Below are 22,490 nucleotides of genomic sequence, written 5' to 3'. Positions count from 1 at the left end.
TTAAAACAGAAAAAAACACAACAATTAAGACAACAAATGCATTACTAGAAGATAACGAGTTAACAATAATTAAAGACCCAGCTATTGAAGGTGAGGTGAAAGAGAAACTGAGGTGCAGATAACTTAAGTGTGCAGTGATTGGGCCTCTTTGGTTGCTACTGTTCCTACAATTCATTTCTCCCACAAGCTGGAGTTGTGGGCTAATATTGTTTGGTACCTGTTTGCTAAAAGTGGCTGTTCAAGCAAATTGAGGAAAGGGATATTGCATACATTATAGTGACATTATGTTTTACATACCTTATTGTGGGGAATATTTATCACTCAGTTGCTCACCCTTGAGCCATGCGATGGGATTCAAGGGCGACGCAACTACTAAGTAAGTTTTATCTGGCCATGCATTGACACCTTACATGGCTCTGCATAGCGCGATAAATCAAAAGTAACGCAAAACAGCGCATATTACTGAATTGCTTTACGCTGCCCCAGAGAGGTGTTCCATGGGTAGAGCATGGGTGTTTCCGCGCACCCATCCATGGATTTTGGCACATTCCCAGATTGAACAATACTGGTAGACCTGGGAATGAGTCAAAATGCTAGGTAACGAGAGAAATATCTTTATTTCTCCTCGTTGTTTCCTCTTTCTATGTGTGCTACATTCTGCAGCACACATAGAAAGAGGAAAATGCTAAAGAAGGTTTGTTTTTGTGCAGGAAGATGTCCCTTCCTGCACAAAACAATCCTGTCTGCAACACAGACCCCTCTGCACCACAGCACAAGGGTACCTGCATTCGCGCTCGGCAGAAGTTTGTGCACCAGCACAAGAAAAGGATAGGGAGGCACCGTATGATTTTAACCCCTTCACTGCGGCGGCTATTCCACCGCAGTGCTAAGGGGGGAGGGCGGCAGAGCGGCGGGCGCATGCTGGTGACGGAACAGCTCCGTCACCAGCGTCGGTTGCGCTGTGCTTATGACGGAGCGGTTCCGTCATGGCCCCCCCGCTCAATAGAACGCCCAGCGCAGGTGCGGAATCAGCGCCGCGCAGGTGTGTCGGGCGGGCCATGACGGAACCGCTCCGTCATCAGCACAGCACCATCGCAGCTGATGATGGAGCGGTTCCGTCATCAGCAGGGGAGGGGTTAAATATGTCGAATTCCCGCCCTTTCATGCAGCGCAGTGCAGCACAGCAATGTGGCTCGTTGCACTGCATGAAAGTTTGATAAATATTCCCCAAAAAATGTATATGTTGACGTTACTTGCAGATCTCAAGGGCTTTGCTGTCGTGTTTCATACCACTTACAGAAGCAACATGTTGAGTAGTATAGCACGAATCATCGCTTAGAATCAACAAACTAATCTATACCTTTCGGCAAAGCCATCTTTGCTAAATAAATCATGGTGCAGGAGTTCTGGACATGGCGGCCGCTTGTCAGGGTCGATCTGTAGGCATTTCTGAAAGATGAAGGTTAATGTTAGTACCAACCAACCCTTATTCCGACAATCTCTCAAGACAGGCCCAAAGAAATTGAAAATCACATTAGAGAACAACAAATACACCTTTGAAAATATCATTGTCCGATTCTTTTTATTTTCTTTCTTTAAATAAATATTTAGAGCCAACAACTAGCAAAAGCTGATGCGATAAAGTTGAAAAGTCACTGCATATTTATCATTTACATATTCTTAATATGGACAAGGGAAATGTTATGCTGTCAACAGTTTAGAGTGTTTGAAAGAAAATTAGAGGTCATTATTTTTTAATTAAATAAATTCCACAACTTTTGAGGAAAAAATGAGAATTCAGCCATAAAAAGAAAATGTAAGCAAAATGTTAAGTGAAAAAAAAAATTAACTGTATTTCTCAGTATCAACCCAATTTATAAGAGCCTCAATTTATTTTCCATATGCGGCAAAGGAGATAAACAATAAATACTTCTCAACTCTGCAACAATGATTGACAGGAAAGACGGGATATGTACTGAATAGTCATGTGATGAGAGTCGATTGGTCAGTGTTATCAACATATGCACCTGATTGTTCGTTGAAACAAACTAGGGGGCATATTATCAACAACTAGCGATATTTATCGCTAAATAAGCTTAGCGCCATTTTTTTTATCGCCGCGCATTGCCGGATTTTATCGCAGAGATAACATACTATTAGCAACGTTTATCTCCAAAGCGATAAAATATCCGGCGATAGCGCCGAAATGCGTGAATATCGCTGGAAATACAACGATATTCAGGCAATATCGCTAACAGGGACTTAGCCTGAATATCCACCTCCCATTGGATATACAGGCTAAGAAGTGGTCTGAGCAGGCATTAGTTTTCAGCGATATTCGCGCTTAGCGCAAAAATTTTTGTCGCTTCGCCTGCATTGATAATAGGCGATAGCGATGTTAGCAACTGTACGCCCACTCATTTGCGATAAATATCGCTGACATGCAAAGCGGGCCGGAAACCGCTAGCTATCTCCTAAAAGCTCTCGCTAACTGATGTTAGCGACAGATTGCTAATAGGGCGATTAAATTATCGCCGCTTTGCGAACGAAAACGGCCTCAAAAGCGGCGATAATTTCATTTTGCCTGCCTTTGTAATATGCCCCAAAGTTTCTTAGCATCAGGGAGGAGGAAAGAAGAGTTTACTAGATGGAATCAGGTAATGAGTTTTTGGGTTGGATTAGGGAAGCACTATGAGTTCAGTTTACCAGCAGAGTGCAACTTTCTGCTTAGAACATAAGGCACCATCTTATCACCCACAAACACCATGAATCTGTAGAATAGAATAACCTATAATGTGGGCAGGTATGTTTTACCAAGGGTGGAAGATCTTGTCTTTCCTTTGCTGCAGAGACCTACAGGAACTTATTGAAAGCATCTTACACTTTGTACTCAAAGTGGTGGCTTACAGCTATAGCCATTTCTTCTTGTAGGCCCTTTTAAAATTCTTGTAAGAACTTAAGGACGACTTGAGAGTTCTATTTCTTAGAGGAATACCCAGGATTACCATAGGAAACTTCTTAGTTCCACGAAGGAGTGCGACGGGCTGCGTTGTCAGTCTTTGCCAATGCAATCCACATTATCGTTTATGTTCAACTCCCAGAGGTCAGAGGGGGTAACCCGCCAGCACCCAAATTGAACTTACCTTTATATTGAATAAGAGGATTAACAAAATACACTCACCGAGTGCCACACAAACCCAATGTACTCTGCTTGATACAGATACTGACCGACACACTGTGAGCACCGGTGGCTTTAAACACATCGAAAAAATATGGAATATGAGGATATCTCTAGCATCACGGATAACAGAGCAAATACATTTGCTTTTTCATCGGAAGATACCAACCGTATATATGCCTTGATACAGGAAGTAGACCCCTCAACCACAAGCACTTTTTCAACCCAAAGTTTGTTGAAGCAACTACTATATACTTCAAAAAGAATAATCAACCAAAAATTACATGCTGGTACACTCATCCTGTACCATAAAGACCAGAGGATCCCACGTGGATTGCGAATAGCTCTGAAGACGACTCTTTGCAGGAACATTCCCAAATTCACTGAACGGTGGTATGAGATTTTGAATAAGTGTTTGCTTGACTTAATCTTACTCATTGTAGAGGAACTTTCCAAGGTCATTGAGGACCTTGACAAGGATATAAGGAGGATACAACAAGCCAACCTAGATAGTAATTTATCAAAAGAGGAATTAGACACTGCTTTGAACGACATCAACAGCCAATTGGGTGCATACACGAGAGAAATAAACAACCGAAAAATCAGGAAATACAAGCACGATACCATAGACTACAAGTTGGGAGAGGTATATAATTGGGCGGAGGTCTACGCACAACGTAGACAACAAAGACCATTTAACAATCCCTCCTCAGACGAAGGTAGTTCAACGTCATTTGACTCATCCCAGAAAGGCGCGCAAAAAAGTGGAGGAAGCAGAGGGGACGCCCCAATCAACAGGGCAAACATCAGTACTACCGTTGTAACATCAGAGGTGCCTTTTTTAGAAAGAGGCCTGAGCCCCAATGTCGAACCAGGAGAGGCAGGGGTGCTAAAAGAATCCGAAATCTCGATCGCCCAATCAACGTGCAGCAAGAGAACTTGATTATAAATATTTCTAAGGAAATTCTAACGACAAGCCAGAAAACAACTTTACAACGAGGTTTATCTTTTGTTCCAACCTACCGTTCCAATGAACTAGAAACTGAAGTCAGTGTTTTCAAATTTATAAGGACCCTAAGGTTGAGGCATTTCTTTACCAACGTTATCCTAGAACCAATCCAAGAATCACAAGATACCACTTTAGGTTTGAGGAGCAAAAGCACATTCTTAGCTCCCATCAGCCACAAGATTTTTGATTCATACGAGACTATCATCCTCAAAGATATTAAGGATTTATTCAAAAAAACAACCACCAGCAGGTCAAACTTTTCCACAAGTGAGGCAAAAGTTATCAACCAAATTATTCAAAATCGGAAAATTAAGTGCTGTAAGGCGGATAAAGGTGGGGCACTTGTTATTATGGACGCTGAATACTACACACTAAGTGTGAATGAACATGTAAATGACAACAACACATACATGAAGTTACCTCAAGATCCCACAGAGGTTTTTGCTAGGACATTGAAAACTATTATTGACAAAGCAGTGGAGATGGGAACGATCACTATTAAAGACAGAAAATATTTGCTCCAAGAAAATCCGAGGAGCCCCAGCATACACATGCTACCTAAAATCCACAAGGATTTGATGAAACCCCCATTCCGGCCGATAGTGTCAACGAAGGGATCAATACATGAGCCTACTGGCAAATACTTGGACAGACACCTGCAACCACTTGTTAGAAAGATGTCTAAGTATTTACGGTACACCACCGACTTTTTAACCAAGCTGAACGAAACCGTTCTGAATGAAACAATGACTATTACCCTTTGCACTATCGATGTCTGTTCACTTTATACTTCGATACCACATAACAGGGGTATTGAAGCAATTGAATCTTTTTTTATCAATCATGACATTGATGAAGAGCTTAAAATATTTTTACTGGAACTTTTGCAATACACCCTATACCCAGCTACTTTTCATGGAATGACCAATTTTTCCAGCAATTGGCAGGTACGTCAATGGGAAATTGCGCAGCTCCCAGCTATGCAAACTTGTTTATGCACAGACTGGAACTGGATCACATCCTGAATAACTCGAGATGGCAAAGTAAAATCCATAAACTATGGCAATATATCGATGATATATTTTTAATTTGGAAAGGGCCCCAGGAAGAACTCAAGGATATCATGTTGTTCATCAACAACATTGATGATCACATACAGTTTACCCACACTATCAATACAGGGTCTATCCCGTATTTGGATGTTTTGGTTTCCATAGTCGACAATAGATTCCACATAGATGTGTACATCAAAAGCACTGACAGGAATATTTCTCTAATGTTTGACGGTTGTCATCCCATGTCTCTCAAACGCCATCTACCGTATTCGCAGTTCCTGAGGATCAAACGCATCTAATCGGACATTGACACATACACCAAGAATAAGACTAAAATGATGGAGAAATTTCAGGAAAGGAAATATCCTGATTCAGTATTAAAAGACGCCATGGAGAGGGCGAGAAGAAAAGAAAGGCAGGAACTATTGAAGACACACACACCTGATGTACAACAAAGTAGGCCCACGTTTGTATCCAAGTTTTCCACCACGAGTCAACAGATTAAAAAAATCATTTTGAAGGATTGGCAAATGATTGAGAATGACCCTGATTTCAAAGGAATATTCACCAAACCATTGTTTGCATATCAGAGGTCAATGAATATAAAAGGATGCTTGAATCTAAACCAAGAGATGTCACTGTTAGTTACACGGGGACCACCCCCTGTCTAAACTGTGGGCATTGTAACAACATCATACGTGGAAACACTCTCAACCATCCAACCACAGGTAAACCGATTAAGTTACACACCAATGCCACATGAGATACCAAAAACCTAATCTACCTGCTCAAATGTCCGTGCGAACTCCCATACGTGGGAAAAACGGAAAGGAAAATAAAAACACGCTTAACTGAACATATAAGTACAATTAGAAACAAGGTAACCAAAGCTCTGATTGCTGCAAATTTTTTCTGCGAACAATCACAACGTCAGCCAAATTAGATTCATGGTTTTGGAGGTGGTTTCTGCAAAACAAGGCTTTGACAACAGAAAGAGACTCCTACAACGTGAAATTTACTGGATTAAAAAATTGAATTCATTTAATCCGAAAGGGTTAAATGACCCGATGGAATACAGTTGCTTCTTATGATCCCACAACATCGGATGACAGTTCATGTATTTTTAAGTCTAATGTGTATCATACTCAGCATGATTAATGTTTGATCTGTTAGGAATGTTTTATACAAGGTTCCATTTATTCTTTCATCTTTCATTCTCTGATCTTTCATCCTTGTTCTTTTACTTTGCCATGATACTGGCTTCTTTCATCCTTCTCTTTCATCTTTCTTATTCATTTTTCATTCACACTGCCTTCTCCAAGATGGCCGCCACTTTCACTTCCTGACCCGCCTTTCGCTGGGCTGCACTCCCGTTTGTATTTGTTTTTCCAACTGGCTATGGGTACCTAATTTTAATCGTTAGATTATGTGTATCTAATCCACTTATACATCAGTGTAATCTGTTTATTCTTATTGTGAACTCGTATTCGTATAAGGTTGTCGAGTTCCGGGTTAATAAGGTTGTCGAGTTCCGGGTTAATCTGTTTTCTATGACTATTTACAGAGCAGCCACACGCATGCGTGGCGTTCAACAGACGACTCTTTGCATAGATTAGGATAAAAGTTATCGTCTCTCATCCGGTAAGCCGTAGCAACGGGCTATGACATTGTATTTAATTTCTCACCATTCGGTGATGCTGGTTTACAGACGTATTGATTGGGGTTTTTCAATGCGGGGCACTTTGAACTATTTTCGGCGGCACACAAAGCACTGTTTTCATAAGTTTTTTCGTGTGATTATCCTAGTGCATTTCACGATACTCGTTAGTGGGCACATCACAGTAGGTTTTTATTTGTTTTTGAGCATTACCGCATGTTTTTTTTTTGGTTACTCATTTTCAGTTTGGTATCAAGCATCGATCTTTCACTCATTGACTTTAAGGTTTCCACTCATCTCTTTCGTATCCTTTCAGCCTCGTACGCCTTGTACGCATGCAACACCTGACTCTTTAGACGGGACCTACATGGACTTTCTTGATCTAGTTTTCTCTATCTACTACAACAATTGTCTACTTCCTTATCATTTATACCTGCTTTATTATGTTTTGATTAATGGATTCACTACATTTCCCCTGATGTAGTGCATGAGCACGAAATGCATAGGGATTAAATGAATTGGAATAAAAATGGAAATGGAAATGGAAATGGAAATGGAAGTACATTTGTAGAGCGCAAATTGCTGCCCGGAGGCGTCCAAGCGCTAAGAGAATGTAAAGGGAAGGACCTGGTGGAGTGGTTGCCTGGGAATTAGTAGGGAAGGTTAAAAGGTAAGTTTTCAGTTGCTTTCGAATAGGGAATGGTTGGAGTTGGATCGGAGGTGAAGCGGGAGAGCGTTCCAGGACTTGGCCGCATTATATGCGAACGTCCTCCCGCCCGACCTGGTCTTTTTTATTCGGAGAGGTGTAGCTAAGAAGGTCTGGCCAGATCGGAGATTTCTGGTGGGGACGTAGTGGGTGATCAGATCCCGGGTAATCATTAAACCCGATTCCCAGAAGGCCTGATGGGCAATGCACAAGGATTTAAAACAAATTCTTTGACGTACTGGCAGCCAGTGAAGGTGGACCAGACCGGCCCTCACTGATTGGTTGCGGGGCAGCTCGAGCAGTAAACGGGCCGCACAGTTCTGTACTGTCTGAAGTCTGTTAAGAGTGTAGTCTGGGGCGCCTAGGTATAACACATTGTTAAAATCCAACCGGGACTGTATCAAGCCCTGTATTGCTACCTGTTTGGCCTCCATGGGGAGGAGAGGCAGGATTTTCCTGAGCATTTTGAGGAGTCCGAAGCAGGTTGCAGATAGCTTAGTGGCCTGTGTTTAGAAGGAGAGGGACCGGTCCAACCATACCCCAAGGCTCTTGATGTTGTCCTTGGGTGCTGGAGGAGGGCCTAAATCAGAGGGCCACAGGGAGTTGAAAAAGAGGGGATCGGAGGGGCCCAGAAGCATCAACTCCGTCTTGTCCCCATTCAGTTTAAGGGATGATGAGGACATCCAGCTTTTAACTTCTTTGAGGCAGTCTCTAAGTCCGTCTGACGCAGGTGTGTGAGCTACCTGCGCCAGAGAGACCACCAGCTGTGTGTCATCCGCATACGAGATGATCTTAATCCCAAAACGGCGGACGACATCGGCCAGTGGCCTCATATATATGTTAAAGAGGGCGGGACTTAAAGAGGAGCCTTGGGGGACTCCACACCTCAGTGGTCTGCTAGTGGACACCACATTCCCATCAAAGACTCAGAAGGATCTATCCTCCAGGAACGATTTAAACCAGCGCCAGGCTTTGTTCTTAATGCCGATACTGGACATACGGTGCATCAAGGTGTCATGGCTGACCGTGTCGAAGGCAGCGCTGAGATCAAGGAGGATCACTGCCACTGATCCTCCCTAATCCAGGATCTTTCTAGACTCCTCCGTGACCATGAGGAGGGCGGTCTTGGTCCCGTGTCTGGGTCTAAAACCCGTTTGAGTGGGGTCAAGCAACTGGGCGTCTTCCAAGAAGTTCACCAGATGGTGGTTAATGAATTTTTCTAGGATTTTGCTCAGCCACGGGAGCAGGGAGATGGGCCGGTAGTTGCTAAGGTCTAGCGGGTCTAGGTTAGGCTTTTTTAATAGTGAGCGGACCATGGCTTGTTTCCATTCTGGAGGGACTGTGCCGGAGGTGATGGAAGCATTTAGTACATCCCTGATGATTGGGAGAGTGATATGAGATACTGACATTACGATATCTGGCGGGGCAGGATCTTCAGGTGAGCCGGTTTTTACTTTGCGGGCTAAAGTTTCAAGAGTGGCAATATCCAGAGGGGGAAAGTGATCCAGAGTGGGTTGAGGTAGGGGGACGGGGGTAATTGGAGCTACGTTGGATTGAGTTAGGGGGGTGATCTTACTGGGGGGAAATGTGGAGTAGATGTTATTAACTTTTTGATGACAAAACTCAGCAACATCGTTGCAGTGAGTTATAGATTTTGTGACATGCAGGCTAGGGGGGGGGTTGATAGTTTCTTTACAATATATAAAATTTCCTTGGGTTTTGATTTGGCCAGGAGCGGTTCTGATTTCCGCTTTGTAATCTCAAATTGATTCTCGATAACGGATTTTACTTTCTGGTGCATAGTCTAACCGCCAACGTCTTTCGTTTTTCCTACATATACGTTTTTTGTCCCTCAGAGCTTCAGTGTACCAGAGATCCATTTTGAGGACGCGTTTTAGCGTGATTTTGTTTTTTGGCAGGGTGTTATCGAGAGATTGCAAGATCCAGTTAATGTAGGCCAGGTTGGCTAGGCCTGGATCGTCAGAGTAAGAGGGTTGATTGATAGCAAGCTTGGATGACCAGTCGTCAATTGAAAGACGGGACCAGGCTCGAGTAATTTTGGTGGGGGGTCCAGCCTGTAGAGGTTTGAGTGTGGTCCATGTGAAGGGCACCAGAAAGTGGTCTGTCCACGGGAGGGGGATTGGTGGGTCAGCTGTCAAGTATGCACAGTTGCTAAAAACTGGGTCCAGTAAGTGGCCCTTGACATGGGTAGGGGTTTTAACGTATTGGGTAAGTTGTAATGCAGCTAGGTCATCTGCTAATGTGGTGACTACCTGATCTAACGCAGAGTCAATGTGCAAATTAAGGTCGCCTAGTAAAGTAAAACAAGAAGCGGTACTAACGCGTTCTGCGACAGTCTGCGGAAGAAGGATGTGGAATTGTTTAAGGGGACCTGGGGGGCGGTAAATAAGAGTTCCGGAGAATCAGTTTTTTGGTGAAAGGTTGATACTGAATGCGAGGCTCTCACAATCCGGGATGGTTTCTGGGATGATGCGACACAGAAACTGTTCTTTGTGAATAATTGCTAGGCCTCCCCTCTCCCATCAGGCCGGTCCTTCCGCGTCATTTCAAAGCCGGGAGGGAGAGCGCTAACTAAGGCAGGGTCGGATTTTGGGGTGAGCCAAGTTTCCGTTAGGAAAACCATATCCGGGGAGAGTTCTTGTAGTAACAGGCGATTTCTGTCCTATGTTTTAGTAGTAATCTGCAATTTAACAAGAGCATATGGTAATCGTGGGTTAGTGCAGCTGCGGGCTTGGGTTTAAGTGTAGAGTTGCATTTGGGACATATTTGTGGAATGTTTTCTGCTGCGTAGTGGTGGTGTGCACAATTCATAGCAGGGGGTTTTAGGCTAAGAAGCGTTTCGGCATTGTAGTTTCTAGTCTCTGGTGTCTGGAGTGTAGCGGGAATGGCCCAAGGCCAAGAGGCCCGGAGTCGGCACGGACGAGCGCAGACGAGCTTGCCTTATGCGCGCCTTTGGCGCGCAATCGACGCGCCCGCTGCGCTCGTCCGCTGCGCTTCCGATACATACTCATGATTATAGTGTGGAGAGGTGTCCAGGGGGCGTGGCCTCCAAGTGGGCGTGTCCCTGTTTGGGCGTGGGTGATGGCGGTAGTTGTGGGACGGCGATTATCTCCCTTTTGCAGCGCTCGTTACGCTGTTTGGGGAAGTCCTGCACCAAGTAATCAAGTGTCAGGAGAAGGGTGAGTCAGTTTAAAAAGAAGTATTTCCCAAGTTAATAACAGTCAAAACATACGATCAGAGTGCTGTCTACTACCTACTCCCGGCTGTGCCTCAGGAGGTGCTTTACCATCAATGGCGCTCGTGTTTTCAGCGCGATTTTATGCAGTTGTAAGGGGGCGTGGCCTCCAAGTGGGCATGTCCCTGTTTGGGCGTGGGTGATGGCGGTAGTTGTGGGACGGCGGTTATCTCCTTTTTGCAGCGCTCGTTCTGCTGTTTGGGGAAGTCCTGCACCAATTAATCAAGTGTCAGGAGAAGGGTGAGTCAGTTTAAAAAGAAGTATTTCCCAAGTTAAAAACAGTCAAAACATACGATCAGAGTGCTGTCTACTACCTACTCCCGGCTGTGCCTCAGGAGGTGTTTTACAATCAATGGCGCTCGTGTTTTCAGCACGATTTTATGCAGTTGTAAGGGGGCGTGGCCTCCAAGTGGGCGTGTCCCTGTATGGGCGTGGGTGATGGCGGTAGTTGTGGGACGGCGATTATCTCCCTTTTGCAGCGCTCGTTCCGCTGTTTGGGGAAGTCCTGCACCAAGTACTCAAGTGTCAGGAGAAGGGTGAGTCAGTTTAAAAAGAAGTATTTCCCAAGTTAAAAACAGTCAAAACATACGATCAGAGTGCTGTCTACTACCTACTCCCGGCTGTGCCTCAGGAGGTGTTTTGATGAAATGAGATAAATAATGTCTGGATTATATATACGATGATTGGATCTATAATACTGGACAACTGAATGTGACGCAACAGTTAAAAAACGTAAGTGTAATGAATAAAAATCTAAGAACTTAAGGACGACTTGAGAGTTCCATTTATTAGAGGAATACCCAGGATTACCATAGGAAACTTCTTAGTTCCACGAAGCAGTGCGATGGGCTGCGTTGTCAGTCCTTGCCAATGAAATCCACATTATCGTTTATGGCAGGACAACTGACATATCCTTGTCCTTCTACCTGTAGTGTTAGGCAAGGATCCATGTTAAAACTATATATTTTCAATGCTTTTCAGATACTCTCTGAACTCCCGCAAATGTGTTCTGATGTCTTCAGGATAAGTGATTACAGACACAATATTCTTACTCATTTATTTCCTCTTTTTGGAAACCTGATGGCTCTGGGTGAATTGTTACGTAAGTTTCATAAAGAGGAGAGATATTCAAGTTAGTAGTCCAAGCCTAAAGTTTTGCATCATAAAGAATCAATAATCTGTCCCTTATAAGGGTATCTATATTGAAATATCGTTGTCCTTTCTTTTTTCAAGCCCAGGCACAGAACCAAAAATTAAATACCAAATGGACATTACAAACCTGGACAAATGTTGGGACCTTTCATATTTGCTCATATGGTGTGGTTGTCCAGTAAAGGGGTTGCTTATTTACAACCTGAAGAGAAAATCAATTGCCATATTCAGCAGTAGTCTATCGGGCTAAATTAATCTGACTCCATACAGGCGGATGAAAATAAATTAATATTTTAGCTGTATATTGATTTTCACGGTACACAGGGACTTTTTAAGTATATTTATCTAATAGGCAAACTTTAAAGTGAATAATTCTGGATTGTTTGGCCCTGGATAATGCTGATAGTATTCTCTGGCTTGCTTATATACGCAAGAGTTTTAGGCAGCTGGGGCTCAGTGGGTATTTTGAAGAACCAAATCAAATGCCACATCCGGTGAAAGCCTTAGTTAAGACTGCCTACTATGAACAGGACCAGGATAAGCATGCATGCAAACTTTCAGCAAATTTCGAAAATGTGATTTTTAATTGAGAGGTGAAATTTTATCTGAAGGGCCGATTACGATGTCATGCGAAAAGTCTCAGACCGACAGTCAGATTTTCCTAGACCGTGTCAGAACTCTTCTGCCCGACTCGGCCAGTTTACAATCCCACCGACCGATTACGATGTTCACAGCCGGATTGCATACCGCACAGTCATTCCGAATCGTTCCCGACCGGCTCTCAGAATATCCGTGTCAGTCGGCGCTGCATTGTGCAGCTCTATGGACAGCGTTTCCGACTGAGCAATTACAATGTCAGTTTTCAACAGCCATTCCAATTCAGCCTGTCCGACAAAAAAAGGCTGTCAGCAACTGACGTTGGGGGCCCCTGGCAGGCCCTCATTCACCCTGCAAACTCTGGTGGGGGTCAAGGGGATACCCAAGGGACCCCCCTGTAAAACCTTGCACTGTGTGGCAGGCACAATGGGGTGCCTGGGACAGGGTGCAGGGTTTTCAGTAAACACCCCATTTCCGCATAGGAGCAAGAGTTGTCAGTCCGAACACAGGCTCCCATTGAGGTCAATGGGAATCCGACCGAACAGTGTTCGTTTGCATCGTTATTGGTTGGGCAGAACTGCCAACAGCAAGTCGGACAGATTCGATTCCGAGAAGGAGTCTGGCGGAATGTTTCCGCACAACATCATAATCGGACCCATAGTTTGATAGAAATACCCAACACAGATTTTATTTGACATGGATATGTTTGAGTATTGTTCACTTCTTAGTGACATTTCGAGTTCAAGGCGGGTGTCACAATAACTTTCCACCATATGCACACTAAAAAGAAGCTACTCTGAAATATTAGTCACTGACATAATTTAACTGTATCCCGGCAAAGCACTAAGTAAGTAGAGTGCTGAGCATTTAAAAAAAAATGTGATGTCATGCTTCATCATAGGCAGTGCTCTCTCTCTAAAAAACAGGTTTCAATAGACAGTGGGCCTACAGCTGGAGACAGGGAGGCACTTCTAATAATCTAAGTGGTGGTGTGAGGACAGTCCTTAACATGTCTTGAAATGCTCAGCACTTTACACACTTTGCTGGGATACAGTTACATTCTGTAAGTGACTAATATTTCAAAGTAGCTTCTTTTGTGCTTGCATTTGATAGGTTTGGAGAACAGCTCACCCTGAAAACCCTGTACCCTCTAGTTCCCTCCCTTAGATAATTCCAAAGGTTTGTGTGTCTATGTAACTTTCCATCATGCCTGGGTGATGGTACCTCTAGTCAAAGCACTTTGCACTTTCTACTTTTTTGTGCACTTTTTAAATCTGTGAGAAGAAAGTTTTTTGTCCCAGTTTGGCACTCTTGCTCTTTTAACTCATATCTTGATGGCTATAGGTTTCTTGAAACCTCAGAAGTTTGCCTAGCTGCTATACATTTTTACTAGAGGAGCACGTTACATTAGGGAGAATTATGGTCACTAGCTCTCTTTAGGACGCCTTCAAGTGTGTGCCCATTCATTGTAAAATGTCAGTTGATGCTGCTGTAATTGACCCACTATATTATTACTGTACACCCTTTTATTGTATGCTGTAATTGGATGCTGCCGTAATTGATCCATTGAATGTTTTTATTGGTATTTGTATTGCTACTGTATTTTTTATGGCTGTTTTTATTGATAATTGTAATTATTATTGTATTATTTTATGGCTGCTCAAGTCGAATAAAGATTTATCGAATGAATGAATCCTACTGTTGAGGCTATCAGTGAGAAGTAGGATATTTTAACAACAAAATATTATTAAATATGTGGCATTCTTCTGGTTGCTTTATTAATCCTGTGGTTAAATTACATAAATAGGAACTATCTAAAATGTAACTGCTCTACTTGTATAATAATGTGTCTTCTCTTTCAAGTGGGGCCAGATGTGGCCTGAAGAAGAGTTATTGATACCATTGACAAATAAGTAGAGAAGATGCAGAATCACTGAAATCTTTAGTAAAGTACATATCCCATCAAGGCCATTCCTTGTGTGCATAATGTTCTCAATTTGCTTGAGGATGCTCAGTGAAGATTCTTTTTATATTACAATTTCCCAAAGAACTGTATGTTATGTTGTCTATCAATACAATTGGGACACTGCTTTACTAGTTTTACTAAGAGATGTAAATTCAGTTTTTACTCTTTTGAGCCCCTTTAATGTGATCTAAAGCAAGATACTCATTATAAATTTTGAGTATCCGAGGTTTCACGTAATGCCGGCTCTATATCTCTATTGCCTTTTGATTTCTTGACTATAGCTTTAGATTTGCACTGGAAATATTGAGGTCTTCTGCATTCTAAATAACACAATACAATTTAATTATCAATTATGATCGGTGCACAGTAATAAAGAAGTTAGCCGAATTGAAGGGGTTTTAATGGTTTCTAGTATTTTAAATGTTTGTTTCATGATGTTAATAATTTTCTGTCTTTTTGAAACTATAGTGATGCAAAGTATACAAAAACGTGATGGATTAATGCTTGAAATAATCCCAGCCACTGGTAAACACTCAAGCTGCATCCCAGTCCATTCTAATTTTGCACATCATGCCAACCCAATCTGGCCATATGCAAATCAGTCTTGACCATGCTCTAATAGGACCACTCCAAACAGTCCAGCCTGAACTGCCTAGCCAGGTCCTCCCTGGACCACAACACAAGCAACCCAGGACCAGTCTCACCCTAGTTAGGGCTCATCAGACTGGAATTGCTTGGTTCAAGAGTCACAGTGTGCATGGGATCCACATCTGGGCATACCGTCCCACTTAGGGTAACGCAAAATGTACAAAAATGTGATGGATGGAATGCTTGAATTCATATCACACGTTGATAATCATTCAGGGTTACATTCCAGTTTATTGTTATTTTGCACACCATGCCAATACCTTCTTTTTTTAAATTATAGGGCTGATTCACAAAGCTAACATATGCTTTTGTGTAAATTTCAATTTTGAGTAAGTTTACTACTTTTGGCACATTACAAAATCTCTGAGAGTAAGATACTACTAAAAACTACAGTTGAACCTCCAGCACCACTCATGGCCAACTGATCACTGCTAGTGCAACACCCTGCCATAAGAAATACCGGAGGATGGAAGTTAAAATAAAACCCCACAGGAAATAATGTTAAATTAAATTACATTATTTAAAACAATTACAAATATAAATAAGTACGATAATGGTAAATCGTTTTTTACAAATATAGTACACAGTTATTATTTGAATATAAAATATTTGAATGTCCTAGTTTTAATTTAAAATTGATGTAACAATATTTTCTGTGAATTATAACGAAATTATTTTTAATTAATTCTATGCATCACTTTTACTATTTATTCATGCCCAATGAAAATTCAGATGTTTTTAGGTGTGAAGTTACTTTTTAATTTAAACATCAGAAAAATAATTGTAATATAATTTATCTCCATTAATTAAAGATGTATTTCAAAATTAAGTTAAAAGTTTTGTAATTTTTTTTATGTTACTCAACCTTTAACATAAATAAACAAATAAAATGAATGTAGATTATTATTCAATGTAAAAATATTTGTAATATTTATTTTTGAGTTTGTTAGAAATGGGGTCTATAGTTGGCAGTCGGTATGCACCCTGTCCAAGTAGGGACCCTCACACTAGTCAGGGTAAGTAATTTATAAAGCTAAGATAACCTCTGATTGCCCTTTTGGCAGCTTGGCACAGAGCAGACAAGCTTAATCCGTAGGAAATGGATAAAGTATTTGTACACACACAGTAACACAGTGAAAATACTACAAAAGGACTCCACACGAGTTTAGAAAAATTATCTGAGTAAAGCAAGACCAGGACGACAACCATCCAAGATGCACAAGTCAAGATCTCACTTTTAAAAGGTTCAATAAGTCTTAATCCATAGAAGTAAATGGATGTGGGTGTTTTAGCACAGAGTACCTGGGATGCGTCAAAAACAAAGACAATGCGGGCCGCAGGGGAGTTGAGGCAACGGAAAACACAGTTATGGGTTGATTCCTTACTACACAGAGGAGGTAATGTGCTGATTCCTTACTGGCAAGGCAGGTGATGTGTTGATTCCTTACTGGCAGAGGATGTGATGTGTCAGTTCCTTACTACTAGGCAGGGGAGGTGAGGCATTTATTCCTTGCTCACAAGGGAGGTGATGCATCGATATCTTGCTGACAGGTGAAGTGATGCGTTGATTCCTTGCTAGTAGGAAAGTTGATGCAGGGGGGTCCTTACTCCGGTGCAATGTCGATGAAGAATCGGTGCCAAGGGACGATGAATCGAAAATCCAGAGTCGCTGTGATGATGCAGCACAAGCAAAGCAGGCACTGCATTGTTTCCACAGCAGCAAACAGAGAATACATCGGAGTTGGATCGGATGCCACAGATGTCAGTGAAACAGTGCTCAGGACTCAAGCTGTGGCGATTTTATTGACGCACTGCGATGGCAAGCTGTGGTCTGCAGTGAAGCCGTTGGCGATAAGCTGATCAGGAACCACGCTTCAGGCAGGCAGCAGCAATGCATGGATCTTGAGCTGCTTTGCATTGATAAAACAAGTGCTGGGAGCCAATACCTGGAGTTTCTTCCCAGATCACCAGATTCTAATTCCAGGGGCCAGGAACTGGATTTGGCACCATTTGGCATGTAAGGACTGTCAGAAGAAGAGTCCATGCACTGGTAGGTGAAGTCTTTGATGGCCCTAAGACTTCTTAACAGGAGGCAATATCAAGTCAATCCCTTGGAGAACCATGGAAAGCAGGATAAAGAAAGCAAAGTCCAGTCCTTTCACTCCCAGGACAGCAGCAGCAAGCAGAAGGCCAGCACAGCAAAGCAAACAGTAAAGCGGCAGTCCCTCCTGACAGCTTCTCCAGCTCCTCTTCCTAGCAGAATGGTGTTAGTCCAGAAGTGTTCTGAAGTTATGGTGTTACAGCTCCAGTAGTTATACCAGTTTCTGCCTTTGAAGTAGGCAAATTTCAAAGGAACGTCTTTGTAGTGCCCAAGACCCTGCCTTTTCCTGCCCTGGCTACAGCACTCTACTGGGGGTTGAGATAGCGTCGTGTAAGGACAGGTACAGCCCTATTCTGGTGTCAGTGACAACTTCTCCCACCACTCTAGCTCACAAAAGCCTGGTGATGGGCGATCAGGATATGCAAGGCACACGTCAGCTCCCTTTCTGTGACTGTCTAGAGTGAATAAACAAGAGCCCAACTGTAAACCAAACAAGACGTGGATTCCACAGTCAGGCAGAGGCACAGAATGGTTGAGCAAGAAAATGCTCACTTTCTAAAAGAGTACTTTCAATCACACAATTTAAAATCCAAATCCACAAAATGATGGTATTTTCAACTGTGAGTACAGAGACCTTTAAGTCCATATCTTTAGGACATGTAAAACACACCAGTACATGTCCTACCTTTTAATACACCCTACCCTGTCCATGGGGCTGCCTTGGGCCTACCCTAGTGGTGACATATATGTAATAAAAGGGAAGCGTTGGGCCTGGCAAGTGGGTGCACTTTCCAGGTTGAAATGGTAGGATAAAATTGTGCACACAGACACTGCAGTGGCATAGTCCAGGCCCCTTGATATACCTCCGTAAAAAATTGTTGCCAGAGATTCTCATTTTTAATTTGTGTTTTTGTATCATTAGAGAAGTAATTTAGCTTGGGCAGACATTGCAATCCGGGGCAACTTTTTCTAGACAACATTTTTTTAAACGGCGAATGTGTTGCAGTGATGATGTAATATTTCAGGAACCATGAGATTTATATGCTTCATTTTGGTATCAGGTAATCTAATAGAGACAGAAAATAACTTCTCAGAGCAACCCTTTTCCAAAATAGCAACTCTATATTGATGTGTGTTAGACCGCATATTAGTAATTTATATTAATATTCTTTTTGTTTCAGGTTTTCCATTGATTTGAATTCGTAAACATGAGCAAAACAGGTGTTAGCAGAGGATCTTTACCTCCTAGCATAGTGTTGCTAACTACAAAACTTGAGAACTTCTTCAACAAAGAAAATGTTTTAGAAATGGGGGCCTGTACTCTAGTTGGCTGTGGCTTGCACCTTGTCCAAGAAGGGATCCTTCCTTCTAGTCAGGGTAAAGAGATTACACACCCAGGATAAGCCCTGCTCACCCCCTTGGTACCTTGGCACGAGCAGTCAGGCCTATTTCAGAGGCAATGTGTAAAGCATTTGTACATAAATACACAGTAACACAGTGAAACCTCTACAAATGAACACCACACCAGTTTAGATATATAAAAAATCTTTATCTAAATCAAATAAGACCAAAATGACAAAAATCCAACATACACAAATCAAGATATTGCTTTAAAAGGTTAAACACAGTAAAGTTCATGTGGAGCTATGGAGTGTCACTTTTAGCACAAAGTACCTAGGATGCATCAAAATCAAAGGCGAGAACAGGTGCAGGGGAGGTGAGACGCCGGAAAGCAAAGCGAGGCATCGGTTCCTTACATGCAGGGAAGTTGATGGATCTGTTCCTTACACACAGGGAAGATGATTCATTGGTTCCTTGCTCCAAGAGGAGGTGTTGCGTAGGTTCCAAACTGCTACACAGGGGAAGTGACGTGTCGGTTCTTTACTGTGAGAGGAGGAGATGCATGGGTTTCTTACTGCGGGGGGGGGGTGATGCATTATACATCATCACTGCAACACATCTGCCATTTTTAAAAATGGTGTCCAGAAAAAATTGTCTTGGGTCAGCAAAGTCTACCCAAGCTAAATGAATTCTCTAATGATACAAAAGCACAAATGAAAATCTATGGACAACTATTTTTTTATGGAGGTATATCAGGGGGGCCGGGATTAGAAGACTTGAGACATGTTTACAAGGCTATTCATGTGGGTGGCAGGCCCACTAGTAGCATTTAATTTACAGGCCCTGGGCATGCATGGCACACTTTACTAGGGACTTACAAGTAAATTAAATATATCAATCATGGACAAACCAGTTACCATTACATTTTCCATAGAGATCACTTGCACTTTACACCGGACAGCAGTGGTAAAGTGCCCAGAGTCATAAAACAAGCAAAGACGAAGTCCAGCATAGTCAAAAAACAGGAGGGAGAATCAAAAAGAAAGGGGAAATCATGCCAAAAGGTGCCAGGTCTAACAGAGTTAAAGAAACTGTTATATTTTTCCCTATACCTCACTATGTGGAGTCTTCCTATGGTATGGTCAGAGCTACTGCAATTATACAAATCTGCGCCGTGAAGTTTTTAGATTAATTATGGATCTGCCATATTTGCCACATAATCCATTGTGTGGTGCATAATCTGAAGATTTTAGCAAAAAATATAGTTTCTAGCTCGAACGGATCAAACGGTACTAATACCATGGCATCTTGTTCATGTGCAGAGAGAGGCTTTTATGTAAAGGTTAACTGGTCATCTTTCAATTGCTTTTGGTTTTGTATTTGGTTGTTAAACTGTTACTAATGAGGTGAAATCTTTGCCCAGATAGTAGTATCATGTGTAAAAAATGAGAAAATAATGAAGTAATGCTATCAATCAGTCAAAGCCTTTGTTCAAGTTAAGTTAAAAACATAAATGTACAGGTGATAAAGAAATACATCATACATAAGACTGCAAAAGAGCATTTCTACATGAAATGACGTCCATACAGAATAAACCATAGAGACGACCTACGAGACAGATCTTAAAGTGCTAGGTGCATGGATGAGAATAACAACAAAGTACAGTAAGGCAACATGTCCCGCCAGTTACACAACACATTTGTTAACAAAAACCTTAGTGGAGCCGCTATGTTTCAAGATATAGTAATGAGCCTTTTATAGAAGGGTGAGCATGAATCCCCGTGCCTTTATATAAGGAACCGGCTGTTCATATGCAATAAAGCATATCTAAAGTGTAAGAATGAAAAGGGCTATTATCGGTTTAACCTTACTTAAAGTTCTCACATTGTTCGTTAACCAATAGCTATAAAAACAAAATGCTATAAAACACACAAAAGTACGTAAAATCAGTCATTAAATTCCATTGTCATATAAAATCAAAGAGAACTTTAAAACAAAGTTGTGACACGCAGACAAAGAAAGCACAATGTCATAGGGCAGGACAGAGCGTAAGCCTATGGCCCTCTCTATGAAGACTGCAATTGAATAGCATGACCTCACAGTTGATAGCTTTTTCAAAAACTCCATGGCAACCCTGCACTGCCTTAAGTTTGCCTCCTTCGGGAGTGGTTGCATGAACCCACACACCTCAGCGAAGAGCAATGTTTGCAGAAGAGAATAAAGTACAGGGCGCTCTGTGCAGAACGTCCGTCACAAGGACAGGCAGGCAGGTTAACAAAAAACACACCTTGTCTGGGGTATGCAACAAGAAAATGAACGGTGTTAAGGAGTAGTCTTATTAGCAGGAACCTGTGGTGTAAATTAATAACCAATAAGAGGTAAGGTTCAATGCCAGGACAAGTGCTGATTTAGGTATGGGCGGTGACTGGATATTCCTGAGTATTTTAACATATTTTCCTCTGCACAGAAAGAGTTTAGTCAGTGGTCTGTATAAGCTATACCTGAAGTCGTTCAGTTTCCAGAACAGCTCATCTAGATTCAGCCAGTTGCAGATCTTGGATATGTGAGCGACCCAAGGTATTTTGGAACTTGTTTTCCAGATTCAGTCAGTAAGGATTGTACAATTCAGTGTGGCTTCCCCCTTGGTCAATATTTTCAACTATAACAAAAGAGGCTGCAGCCTCGCAAAATCGCTTATACACTCTAGCCCAATTTTTATGTGGCATTTAAAGTTGCTAGTGGGCTTGGGTACAGCAAGCAGCCTTTTTATAAACCCATTTTTTACCTTCTCCAACCCCGACTGGTCACAGATGCCCCAGACGCCGGCCCCACATATTGCGCTTGGGCAGCACTTAGCCTTGTAGATTTCTAGCAACTTTTTAATTGACTTGCTGCTCAGTCTATCCGCAAAGCCTAGGACCTATGCTCCTGGCTAGGGCAGGTGTCCTCAGAGAACTTCAGGTCAGCCTATCGTATAATATTCCCAGACTGGGGTAAGAAGGGACCTTGCTAATCCTCGTTCCATTGACAAAGAAAGCCTTACTTTCCTTATCTCAGCAACCAAAGACCATAATGTGTTTTTTTGACTGGTTTAGCAGCAGATCTGGGCTAGTCACCAAAGCATAGAATTGGTTTAGTGATCGTTGCAAACCGATTGCATCCCAGGCCAGCAAACCCATTGTATGGACCAGGGCCTCTACACTGCGTTTGCCGATCACGGGGAACAGTTCTAGAGTTCAATAATTTCCTCACCAAACAATTGACGTACAGGGAAAAGAGAAAGGGAGCCAATAAGCACCCCTGTTGCATGCACCAATCGAGTATAACACTTTGTGTAGTTTCCCCGACTGGCTGTATCTCACACTTGCAGTTACCTCTGAGTGGAGCTTCCTCAAAAAGTCTAAGATACCGGGCTCGACCCCAAGCTCAGCCGTAACTGCCCAGAGCTTTGACCTATTGACTGAGTCAAAGGCCAAGCTCAGATCCATATAGACAGCATAAATGTTGCCTTCCTTTGCTACTGTATACTTGTTTATTAACAGGTATAGGTTTACACATTGCTCTACGGTCCCTAAGCCAACACGGAACCCAAACATGAAGAAAAGGGCGTTATTATCAGTTGTCTAAGTTTGCACTTGTTCCGGTAGGAGCCTGCACATTTTCTTAGCAGTTGAATAATTAATGATACGGGGCAATAATACTTTGAACCCCCCTTAAAGATTGGTACTATTTTTGCATGTGACCAGGGCGTGGAAGGGCCTATGAACAGGAGAGTCTTAAGAACATTGCTCAAGAGGGGTCCTGAAAGATGTAAATTTGCCCCA

The 22,490-nt window shown here is 42.3% G+C and overlaps 1 protein-coding gene across 1 annotated transcript in view; it reads right to left on the bottom strand.

Annotated features, from left to right (window-relative positions):
- The window catches only part of CDKL2 (cyclin dependent kinase like 2), a 446,589-nt gene that overhangs the window by 142,304 nt on the left and 281,795 nt on the right, over positions 1–22,490 (bottom strand). The window contains exon 7 of the mRNA XM_086961513.1: positions 1,361–1,449. Within this exon, the coding sequence (XP_086817639.1) occupies positions 1,361–1,449 (89 nt within the window). The remainder of the gene's footprint in view (positions 1–1,360; positions 1,450–22,490) is intronic.

This window comes from Lissotriton vulgaris, chromosome 3_1, assembly GCF_964263255.1.
Source record: "Lissotriton vulgaris chromosome 3_1, aLisVul1.2, whole genome shotgun sequence".
Taxonomy (NCBI): domain Eukaryota; kingdom Metazoa; phylum Chordata; class Amphibia; order Caudata; family Salamandridae; genus Lissotriton; species Lissotriton vulgaris.
Note: the sequence above shows the minus strand (reverse complement) of the source record. Positions and strands in the feature narration are given on the sequence as shown.